The 12,832-nt window shown below is 34.3% G+C and overlaps 2 protein-coding genes across 10 annotated transcripts in view; one reads left to right on the plus strand and one right to left on the minus strand.

Annotated features, from left to right (window-relative positions):
• mthfs (5,10-methenyltetrahydrofolate synthetase (5-formyltetrahydrofolate cyclo-ligase)) overlaps window positions 1–7,705 on the minus strand; it is a 32,994-nt gene extending 25,289 nt beyond the window's left edge. For both annotated transcript variants that reach the window (NM_001386413.1, NM_001386414.1), the window contains 1 exon segment: window positions 7,437–7,705. In NM_001386413.1, coding sequence (NP_001373342.1) covers window positions 7,437–7,547 — 111 coding nt within the window. In that variant the 5' untranslated portion in view covers window positions 7,548–7,705.
• Window positions 1–12,832, plus strand: part of zfand6 (zinc finger, AN1-type domain 6) — a 131,034-nt gene that overhangs the window by 101,141 nt on the left and 17,061 nt on the right. For 3 of the 8 annotated variants that reach the window (NR_137317.1, NM_205760.2, NM_001328570.1), the window contains exon 1: window positions 8,859–9,038. The exons of 1 other annotated variant lie outside the window; for it this stretch is intronic. The gene's annotated coding sequence lies outside the window, so the exon portion shown is untranslated. Of the gene's footprint in view, window positions 1–8,858; window positions 9,039–9,757; window positions 10,756–12,832 lie in introns of those variants that run through there. 4 more of the 8 variants (XM_073906211.1, NM_001328569.1, XM_073906212.1 and 1 more) reach the window with 4 other exon arrangements.

Here is a 12,832-nt window from a genome sequence, read left to right on the forward strand (position 1 = left end):
TAGGTGGGTTGACAAAATTTGAGTGTACTTGAAACGTAGATTTTATATGCAACTTATATAACAAAACATAACTGTATGCTCATTCTCCATTCAGTTAGTAGTGACCAGTGCATAGCGCAAACTATGGTTTTATTCCTTTTTCTCAAAGTAAAGTAATCCCGACTCAGCCACAGTGCTCTTTTTTTTGTCATCCTTACGGCAAACTTTTATGCGGAGGGGGGCCTTAGAATTTTTTTCGGAGAAAAAGGAGGTCTCAGACAAAAAAGAATGGGAACCACTGATCCACACATCAAGTGCCATGTGTGGGTGAGAGTGGGTATTTTGTGAAAGGGTTATGTTGTAGTTCTGTGACTGCTGGTGTTGGTTGCTGTATGGTTAAAAATTATGACAGGTTAAGTAACTAGGTTTCGATTTAAATTAAAATTAAATAAAATATTATTTTAACATTTCGGGCATTTTTGGTGCATTTAGACGGGTTTTGCACAGCCTTTTGGCTCGAAAATATATCTGTATCTGTATATCTGGCAACTGGTGAGAGGTGTGTTTGCTTTTTGTGCTTTTTTATTTGTAATAAAAGTAAAGTTGGTTAAGATAGTTATACAATTTGAATAAATTGCGTTTTAAAGATGGATTTGTGTTCACCTCATTGTACTTTGTTTTTAAAACATTTCACAGATTATTCAACAGAAGTTTCTCTTATTCAAGCAAACCATCATGGGACATATAAAAAAAATGTGGTTTGACTTTTTAACATGTCCAGGCTAGGTGGATTTTACTGACAAGTAACCTGGTTAAAATGTCAATCTTCTGATTTCATTGCATTGATGTTAACAGTAACATATTGCTACAGGGGTCACTAATCTCGGTCCTGGAGGGCCAATGTCCCTGCAGGGTTTTGCTCCAACTTGCCTCAACATACCTGCCTAGATGTTTCAAGTATACCTAGACCTTGATTAGCTAGTGTGTTTGATTAGGGTTGGAGCTGAAATCTGCAGGACACCGGCCCTCCAGGAACAAGTTTGGTGACCCCTGGTTTAAGGACTCAATGAAAGTACTTGCTGCCACCTCCTGGCTTATCACTGCATTTTTTTTTTTTAAATGTTAACACTAAGCCCATAACATTTTTTGTAATATTACAGTCTCATTCATTCATTCATTTATTTTCGGCTTAGTCCCTTTATTTATCAGGGGCGCCACAGCTGAGTGAACCGACAACTTATCTAGCGTATTGTAATGTATGTATAGCTTTAAGAACTATGTGATGACATTGAGAGATAAGGGGTTAATGCGACCCGTGATGCTTTGCGAGTTCTTCACATGTTTTCAGCTAGAATAAAGGTGATCCTGTTGCTCTGTTAAGTCAAGTGTGTTCATTAAACTATTACACATATGTTTTACGCAGTGGATGCCTTTCCAGCTGCAACCCATCACTGGGAAACATCCATACACACTCATTCACACCCATACACTACAGACAATTTTAACTTACCCAATTCACCTGTACCACATGTCTTTGAACTGTGGGGGGAAACTGAAGCACCCAGAGGAAACCCAAACGAACGTGGAAGAACATGTAAACTCCACACAGAAATGCCAACTGACTCAGCGGGGCTCAAGCCAGCGACCTTCTTGCTGTGAGGCGATTGTGCTACCCTGCACCGCTGTTACGCCTCATTTTATTAATTATTCCAACTTTATTATGGTATCGTGCCCTTACACAAATTGCAAAAAACAAATAAAAACTATCGAACCAACTAACGTTACAGTAATTTGTAACGTGAAAATTAAACAATACACCTGTAAGTTACACTTTTGTCACGTCAAGATTTGTCATGTCTCATTACTTTTTCTTTCATTTTATCGTTTATTACATAGTTATTATGGTTAGTGCCCTTACACAAATTGCAATAAACAAACAAATAAATAAATCTACCGTTATAATCGAATCAACGGTTATTTGTAACGTTACAATTCTAAATTAACGTTACACTTCAAATTCTAATAAAATCCCAGATAGCAGGCAGTAATCGGCCCGAGCTCGGCTGCCCCCCGGCGCCTCCGGCTCCGACTCGGCATCGGCGAGTGTTATCCGGGCCGAGTGCGGCCCGCAGCTCGCTCGCGCACATGCGGTTGTGATGCGGCTGTAAAGCACTGGCCCGATTCCGGTCAACCATATCCTGGCCGCTTCTTGCAAGAACTCGGCTGATGGCAACCGATTAAGTTCTTATTTTATCTAGTAATCTGTTAGCTCCACGTTTAATGATAATTTGAGAAAATATTCATGCTACGATAGCAAAAAAAAAAAAAAAAAGAATATTTAGTGTGGATGGTCGCAATGTTTAGACGCAAACAAAACAATATTATTTATAAATAGATTATACATGTCATCTAGAGAAAAACTATGTAAAATTCGCTTATTTTTGAGATAGCACGCTCCTGAGCTGAGCTGACTGTTTTTTTTAAAGCAGAAGTTCATAATTAACACATGCGTTACTAAATTCCTGATCCAAACTCCAATCCAGACGGTGGCGGTAATGCTCCAAAAAGCTGGTTGTCAACCACCATGGCACGAAGATCACAAGAAGAAAAAGTTTGGTTTTTCAAAGATTTTACTTGGATTCTGGTCAGAAAGGTAAGCTTTTTACTGCTTGTGTTCTGTATAATTAGCGAATTTAGAGCTTAAAACATTTCCACGGTGTTTGGTTGTAACAGCGTTTAGTAATTTAAAACAGTTTGATACGAAATGTAACTTGCTTTAAGAAACACGACTGGAGCTATTGTATGCTAACGCTAACAGTTACAAACACGTCTGAAAGTTCCTTTTCCTTTTACACAATGTTAGATTGTAACGTGTGTAGTAACTGAAAACTATTTTAATTATTTTAAAGAAACATGAAACGAATTTGTGTGTATGCTAACTTTGCGTTAAAGAAAGTTACTGTAGACGAATCCATTAACTAACTTGGCAAAACGTGTTTTTTTCCTGATTTAACATTATAAAGTACCGTGGATGTTGAAAAAAATCATTGTACAGGCGTATACTTATCCAACAGTATTAATTCTGTGATTATGTGTAAATAAAAACTAATCGTTTTGGATTAATAAAATATTATTGTTTATCTTGTTTATGCAGTTAGTCACGAAAATGATGGAAACTCGACTGTTTACTATTCTCTTTAAATTATCCAAGAGAAATATATTACTATGCACTTTAATTCATATGTGTTAGCCTATGTGAATCAATTATATCTTTTGTTCAAGCTGTAATGGTCAGTTAATGTAAAACTGAACGTCTTAAAGCAGATTTTGATGTTTTTTTATGTTATTGACAGTGATAAATTCTGATTTAAATGAATGGGTAACAATATTTGTTGGTTAAGTCTTATTGTTCTTGTTTAACAAAGGTTAGTGAGATCATTTTGCAGCACATCACGACCAAAGCAGTCAATGGCACACTCTTTTGAACGTGAATAGGCATGTTATAGTTGTGTGCTAAAAGTCCATAAGCTGTAAACTGCTGATACATTTTCAACATAGATTGAGCTTTTCAGACATTACATTACTAATTGATTCACAAACAGCTGAAATGGTTTATTGTTATTGGCTATCATCATCAAACATTTTTCACAATGGTAGGTTAATCTTCATGGGTACAGAATAATGCATGTGCTTGACCATCTTACAAATCTATGTCTCAGATTCATAAGGCTGTCACTCTGCATGAATCTCCGAATAAATCTTGTGCAACCTTCTGTGTACTGATTATTTACACTATAGGTATTATATGCATTAATTAACTTTGATAGTATTTCAGGATTTGAACTTTTCTTTACGGGAGGTTAACAACAATGTGATGTTTTATTATAGATGCATATGAGGAAGCTCGACTCAAACATCCACACGCAACTGTGATTTCTGACTGGTAGAAAGATGAGGACGATGACTGTCATACATCTAAAGACAGAACAGGTTTGTTTGCAATTATTTTAAACACATACTGTCAACATTATGTCATTGATCTATTACAACCTGTGAGTTTTGCCCTGGCACTATACTAAAGTGATGTTTTGTTTTGTAAATGTATCTGATCAAGGGACAGTATAGACGCATCTATACCGTGATGAAGAAAAATTACTTGGAACAAAGAGGCTGGATAAAAGGCAGGTATGAAGATTTCAGAAATCAATGCAGCACCACAAGTACCATCACCATCAATGACTATGGCAGAAATCTTAAGACCACCATAAAGATGCACAGATACTGTACATTCCAGTACACCAGGCGTGTCCAAACTACGGCCCGCGAGGCTTTTTATAAATATCAATAGAATCTGGCCCGCTATACAAAAATGAACGTAATTCAATAAATAACCACCGGGTGTCGCTATTACATGCATTCAATTAAGCAGCAGTTCTTGTTATGATCTATCTGTCTGTCTATCTATCTATCTATCCATCTATCCATCCATCTATCTATCTATCTATCTGTCCGTCCGTCCGTCCGTCCGTCCGTCCGTCCGTCCGTCCGTCCGTCCGTCCGTCTGTCTGTCTGTCTATCTATCTATCTACACACAGTTGAAGTCTGAATTATTAGCCCCTCATTGATTTATTTCTTCTTTTTTAAATATTTCCCAAATGATGTTTAACAGAGCAAGAACATTTTTACAGTATGTCTGATAATATTTTTTCTTTTGGAGAAAGACTTATGTTTTATTTCGGCTAGAATAAAAAGCGGTTTAAATTTTTTTATGAACCATTTTAAGGTCAAAATTATTAGCCCCTTAAGTCTTCAGAACAAACCATTGTTATAAAATAACTTGCCTAATTACCTTAACTTGACTAGTTAACTCGATTAACCTAGTTAAGCCTTTAAATGTCACTTTAAGCTGTATAGAAGTGTCTTAAAAATATCTAGTCAAATATTATTTACTGTCATCATGGCAAAGATAAAATAAATCAGTTATTAGAAATGAGTTACTAAAACTAATATGTTTAGAAATGTGTGGAAAAAATGTTTAACTCTCCGTTAAACAGAAATTGTGGAAAAAATAAACGGTGGCTAATAATTTAGGGGGGCTAACAATTCTGACTTCAACTGTATATATGTATATATATATATATATATATATATATATATATATATATATATATATATATATATATATATATATATATATATATATATATATATATATACACATGTGTCTGTGTGATGTATGTAAAATTTGGCCCGCGACAACGTTTGTTTTTTTTGCATCTGGCCCTCGGCCCAAAAAGTTTGGACACTCCTGCAGTACACCTATGAACATTTACAGTCTTTGTTCTAGTGCAGTTTGAGATCAAGACAGGACTTATTGCATTTCGTGATGTCTTTGTAAGAATTGAAGACATCACTAAATTTGTTAAGGTTTAATGCAGCTAGAAAGTAAAGATCAACTAGAGAATATCAGCAGTGTCTAACCCACTGTTGTATTTACAGAAGTTGTATGAGAATAAGCTACAGGTTGATTTATACTAATCTGTTATTTTTCTTTTTTAGCACGACTGACTGAAGTTTTAAAATCATGCAACGTCATAAAGCAGCAGCTGGGCCTGATTCTCACAAAACCAAAACAGACGTGATGAAATTCCAGATGTAAACACATTTGACCTTCCTTTGGCCAATTTGATTTGGAAAAGCTTGAAAATCAACTAAAGGAGCAGCCCGAACAAATGAAGAAACTGGTAAGTTCAAGCTCTTGCTAATTTCAAAGTGTTTTAAGTTTATTTGTTTTTTTTTTTATTGGTTTTTTTTTTTTTGCTTCGTAGGTAGCCCACTTTTTTCCTAATTTTTTCTTTTTTTTTGCATTAGTACTTGTTCACTACTAATTATCTGTTTATCTTTTAATCACAGATGGAGTGAGGACAAATGTCCATACCACGCCACTGATAAAGAAGTGGAAAAATGCATTACAAGGTAGCTACAACTTGCCCCTGACAGGGATGGAGGAAGAAAGAAGAGAAAGCTAATGTGTCAAATGTCTACATCACTATTTTGTTTTATTTTTTAAACAACATTTTAAGTGTATTAGGATGTTCCCTGATACTTGAACAATTTGTTTCTTTCATTTGCATTTATATATATATATGTATATGTATATATATATATGTGTGTGTGTGTATATATGTATGGTATGTATGTATGTATGTATGTGTGTGCGCCAAATTCTGAAGAAACATCTTGATACATTTTTAATAAACGTAATACAAATAAAATTATAAATATAAAATTGCACAAGACGTGTATATATATGAAATGTATAATCATCTCACTCATGTCTTGCTGTTTGTGCAATTGATTTTGTTCAAGTTTATTTAAAAAAAAGTTTGACTTTATACTTCTGCAATTTTATATATATATATATATATATATATATATATATATATATATATATATATATATATATATATATATATGTTTGTTTATTATTATTTTAATGTTTTATTAAAAAATGTTTCAAGATGTTTCTTCAGAATTCTGCAGTACTTTTTACAAGTTTGACTTGGATATTTTACGGATTGTCATTGGTATTTTTAAGATGTTTCTTGCTATATCTTAAATTGGTTTCTATATTTAGATTTATATAAAATTTAGCTGTTTTTTTACAAATTTTTAATTCAAGTCTATTGGGAAAACAGGGTTGTTTTAAAAAACATCTGTGTTTGTGTGTAATTTTTAGATTTTTTGTTTAAATATTTCTGTGTGTCTTTATTGTGTTGTTTTATTGTTGTTTTTATATTGATATTCTTGTGCACTACAAAATTATTTATAAAATTTTAGTACTATTTTTTTCATGCAATCAATAAACGTTTAACATTTATTTATTTTGTCATTTGTCTGATTATTTTCGTTACAGAATATGTATGCAGTTTGCACTTTATTCAAAGGTTAAACGCAGTGCTTACACTTTGTGTTTACATTATAGCCTGTGTTTGCTGTTATATAAATTCAAATGGTTGTAATACCATATATCAAGTACCAATGTAATACCAAAAGGTTTTATAAGGTGTATAAATACGGAGTCGCGCCAGCTCCGGGCCGCAGCGCACATTACCCTCGCGCCGATTCCGGCGCGGATGCGCAGCGTCGGCTCGCTTACGGCCGCCGCATCTGGCCCGCTTGATTCGGGCCGGAATCGGGCAGTGAGTCCACAGGCATCCGGCCCGAGTCCGGCAGCCGAAGTTGGGCCGAGGGGTTAGTCTCCGGCAGGCGACAATCTAGCCGGAACTGGCCCGAGTGTATTTTGCTATCTGGGATAACGGCACAAATGCTGAGATTCCGTCTGCGAGTACGGTCCACTGTTGACCAACACAAGGACACTGACCTCTTTTTTTCTTCTAATCTCACAATTATCAGTGACTTATTACTTATTACCTTTTTGACTTATGACTTGTTACCTTTTGTGAAACAACTCGAGACTGTCTGAGTTTCTCCTGGTCGCTGACTGCAGCCACTCGACTCTTGATTTCTCTTCTCAGAGCTTGTTTTGCTGCACGCAGAGCAGCCATGATGGATCTGAACACTGTTAAATGCACTCAGACAGTAAACAGAGACATTATACAGCATTAAACAGCAGCTCGGTTAATTGTTAACTCGTGAGAAGAAAGCGATAACATGTGCGGTTGATCATCTGTCAGTGAAGGATAGATCCGTTTTCCTTAGTGGGCGGGGTCAGGGTGACGATAGATTAGTCGTCCTGAGTGGGCGGAGTTAACATGTTACCGACAGGGGTCTCCGGGCCTGCAGCTTCATAATGTTGGGAGTGATATGTCAGGGCAGGCGATTGTGTCATTACTCTGTATATACGTCCCCAAGATGTACATTTTTCTGGACCAAATTTTCTGACTGCATTTAATAGAAGAGAGCATGGTTATTACCTGAAAAATTCAGCATATCCAACAAAATAAGAGAGATAGATTTTAAGATATTGCGTAATGTATATCCTACAAATTCCCAAATTGCTAGGCTAACTATTTTGATATATCTAATTTGTGTACTTTCTGCAATATACATGAATAGATTTTATTTCACTTATTCTAAAGTTGCACTCACGTCAAACATCTTTTGAGTAATCTTTTTTTTAATTTATCGTCCTTATTTAAACATGATTTAAACTTGTCTATAAAATATATATTTCTGTATTTCTTTGGTAATGATCATGCTCTCAATCTTATTGTTAATTTTTTTATTACACTGTAATTTTTTCATATACAAAAAAATAAGTTCCTAAAACAATACCCATATTTAATACTTTCTTTACTGATTTATAAAGTTTTTTTCTCGTCTTTCTTTTTTTATTGTATTTTTCTTCATTGCAGTGATGTTATTATTCTTGTATTCTATATATATATATATATATATATATATATATATATATATATATATATATATATATATATATATATATATATATTGAATGTATGTCATACATACACATACATAAAAATCAAACTATACAAAACAATTGTTGCATAGACATTTAAATTTATATAATTTGTATCATATGCACATATATTTTACATCTAAATATAAATAAAAATTTTATCAAATATATGCATGCCTGTGTGTATTTAAATACAGTAAGCCAATGCAAATATACAAAGTAAATATAAATAGATAAATATAAATATACAAAGTGCACACATTTAAATTGTCAAAATAATCTTTTATTTTAATAAACAGCCCAGCACTAAAAATTAAAACATCTTTTGAGTTCACGTTAAAACGTCAACATAGGATTTTTTTTTTTTTTTTTTTTTTTTTTTTTTTTTTAACGTCAACATAGGAAAACTTTAAAGTCCCTTCCTCGTGACGTCACCGGGTAGGTTAAAGTGGGGGCTGGAGTGTCAAAACTAACAAACAGGCAGTTTTCTCGGTGGGGGAAGGGACGCTGGTCAACGTCGAAAACACTTAGCAAACACTTTAATAGTGCTGGACTACAAAAGCAAACTCTATTAACCCCATTTGAAATCGATATATCCATCTTCGGGAGTCAGGAGGTGAGTTTATAACGTTTGCCGCCGCCGCCGCTATGAACTGAGTCAGTGAAACAGCTGCGGCGTTTTGAGACCTGTTAGCTAATTTGACAAGAGCTAACGTTAAACCTGCTGTTGTAAACTGTACTTAATAATTATGAATTCATTTGGTAAATATCATCCATTAGCGTTAACAACGTACCGTGTAGCTTTGTAACTAGCAAGCTAATAGCAAAGTTATCAAAAGGAAACATTAGTGGATTTGAAACTCGTACGCCGTCAGTTTGCTTAAATGTATCAATCCGCATAGGATTGTAAGGTATGTTCAAAAACAGCCGAGGAACTATACATGCCAGCTGTTTAACTTCTGATGATGTCTTTAGGGAAGCATATGTGATTAACTTCTGATATATGATGAATCTGCTTCTAATAATCCTCAAAGTTGTACGTTACACGCCATTGATCAAGGCTTTGGTGATTACTTCGTCTTACAATTTAAGTCCTTTTTTAAATAAAGAAAATTGCGAAAACTAACTCGTGAGGGGATCGTTTTTTAGAGTCGATTCTGAATCTTTGATTTGTTCGTAAGGCGGTTTGACTTTAAACTGCACCGTTCAAACGAACCGATCCGCATAAACGATTCAGACTACTCATCACTAGAAATCTTGTGTGATGTTCAAGGGCGTGGCTAGCGCTCAGCAGCCAATAGAATGCCAGTGGGCGTGTCCGTAACGCTTTCTATTATTACTCAATGTATTTTACGATGTCAAGCTTTCATTTAAACAGCAAGCGACGTTGAGTGGTAGATAAACAGAGGCGCTTATTATAAACCCTTAACCAGGTAAGAAACGCGAACGTACGGCTATACAAGCGAGATATTACGACGAAATCTGCTTGTAGATGGTGTTGTCATCGCTAGTATATGATTACTTAAACAAAGGACAGTGTAAATAGTGCAAGTTACCGTTGAAACCCGATTACCTGTGTGTTCCGAAGCAACTGCTTCAAGTATACTAGTTTCAGTCAGTCTGTTAAATTGATAATGTAACCCTCATTGTGATTTAGGACGCCTGTAGGTTTACTTTACTTGTGTTTGCTTTGTCCTAAACGGTGATCCCATAAATAGAAACATGCTACTGAAGTTAGCTTTTAGCAGGCTTGTAATCGTCAAGGATAGCACCCTGTGAACTGTTAACACAATTATACACGCGTCTATTTGAATTATTTACCTTCATTGTGGTTATATTGTATGATATCTCCATCAGTTGTTGATGCTGTCAGCCTCTACAGCTGTGTCATATGAAGCAATTGTTTACATTTCCAAATGGTTTTAGATACTGGATCCATTTAAGATGAAATAGGATGAGTAGTTGCACCTTTGGTCACATTTACATTAGTTTTGCCTTTAAAATGCATATTTATTTAAGAAGATTGATGATTATATAGATACATAGCCTATGATCGTGTTATATCAGTAAATGTATTGAGGTTAAGTTGGTTATATATTCACACATTCTCATCGGTAAGAGTCCTCATTGGTTAGAGTTGAGTTGAATGGACTTTATTGGTACCCATAGGTTAATTCTTTTTGCAGCAAAGTTTGGCATTCGATACAAACAATTGAATCGCACATATCCGTATCCACATTAGGCATGGGACAATAACTGTTTTCAAGGTAAACCACAGTTTGGAAAAGTCAAGGTTTTAAAATCACCAGAATTTTCTGTATACTGTTCCTAAGGTATGTTGTAAGTTTTTTTTTTTATTTACTTTTTTTGTTTTGTTTCTTGAGACAACAGTATCTCCAGATATTTAAAGATGTTGTTTAAAATTGTAAAGAAATCAGTGTTTTTGAAACTAATAAAGACACCAAAAGGCAATTAATCTTTTGAATTATTTAGCCTGACATGTTTCCTACTATTATAAATCTTTCAAAAAATTAAATATATTGTTTTCAAAGGGCAACAAAGTTTTAGATTTTTACCCAGACATTTAAAAAGACTATATTTTAGATCAGTGATCACAATACCGCGAAACAGTAATATTTTTATCCAAGGTTATCATACCGTCAGAATATTACACCAGCCCATACCTAATCCACATATACACATACAAAAGTACCTTAAAATATTATTATTGATTTAGAGCGACAATAGATGATGGAACGAAGCTATTCCTGTATTCCCGTTTTGTCCTACTAAAAAGCATCTGAAACATTCGACCCGAAGGGAGCAGGATAAACTCCTCAGACAGAGGATGAGAGCTACAGCTACTAATGTTCTGGGCAATCTGTAAAAGCTGCCTGCTATAAATGGATTCAATACTCAGCTGTGATAATGCAACCCTCGTTGTGATTTAGGACGACTGTAGGTTTACTTTACTTTTGTTTACTTTGCTTTGTCCTAAATGGTGATCCCATAAATAGAAACATGCTACTGAAGTTAGCTTTTAGCAGACTTGTAATCGTCAAGGATAGCAGCCTTCTGAACTGTTAACACAATTATACACGCGTCTATTTGAGTTATTTACCTCCATTGTGATTATATTGAACGATATCTCCATCAGTTGTTGATGCTGTCAGGCTCTCATATGAAGCAATTGTTTACATTTCCAAATGGGTTTAGATACTGGAACCATTTAAGACGAAATGGGATGAGTGGTTGAACTTCTGATCACATTTTTCAGTAGTTTTGCTTTAAAAATGCATATTTATTTAAGAAGATTGATGATTATATAGACACATAGCCTATGATTGTTGTATATCAGTAACTGTATTGGGGTTAAGTTGGTTTTATATTCCAACATTCAGACGTTCTCATTGCTAAGAGTTGAGTTAAATTGACATTATTGGTACCTGTAGGTAGATTCTTTTTGCAGCAAAGTTTGGCATTTGATACAATCAAGGTAAAGTTGGTTTTATATTCACACATTCGGACATTCTCCTTAATAATATAATTTCAGGAAAATATTATTTGCAAATTTTAAATAGTGAAATCATATTAGCAGCTAATGACTATCAAAGTACAGCATTGTTCACAGTAAATTAAATAGTGCTAATGTTGTTTTGAAGTCTTACTTGCATGTGATTTCAGATCAAATATTCAAATTACTTTGGTAAACAATACAGAAAGCCTATCACAAATTGTCACTGAACGACTGTGCGAAAATAAAACTAACAAAATGTATTATTATTATTACTACTACGAATATGTTGACATTAGAGCTGCACGATTCTGGCTAAAATGAGTATCGCGATTTTTTTGCTTAAAATAAAGATCACAATTTTCTCATGATTCTGTAGATGTAAAATAAAGGAATGGTAAAAACAAACAAATGGCACAACATTGATAATAATATTATGTGTAGGTCTACTGGTTTCTATAAATAATTCTATTCTACTTATAATAATTATAATATTGAATTATTCTGTTTGAGATATATGCTTGCAATCTGTCATATTAGACAAATTTATTCACTGGTGAAATCAGACATTTGCCATTATCAGATTATATTCAACAATATATAGGCTAGAGTAGTTATACTGACATTGTAAATATTTTTTTTCATGCACAACTGTGTGTTCGCTATGAAAGAAAAAACATATCAAATGCTTGTCGTAATCATAACTTTAAAATGCGATATGATCATTTAAATGAAGTGCACACTTTCGGTTTCATTTTGACTGCCAAGTGCTTGTTCATACTTTGCGCGCGGCTCCCAAACGATCACTCTGTGCCACAAACTGAATATTATTTACATTTGTATTACCTGTTACTTGCAACATATGCAGGTTCTGTTCACTAAAGTAGACGGGTGTG

This window comes from Danio rerio, chromosome 7 (genome assembly GCF_049306965.1).
Source record: "Danio rerio strain Tuebingen ecotype United States chromosome 7, GRCz12tu, whole genome shotgun sequence".
NCBI lineage: Eukaryota > Metazoa > Chordata > Actinopteri > Cypriniformes > Danionidae > Danio > Danio rerio.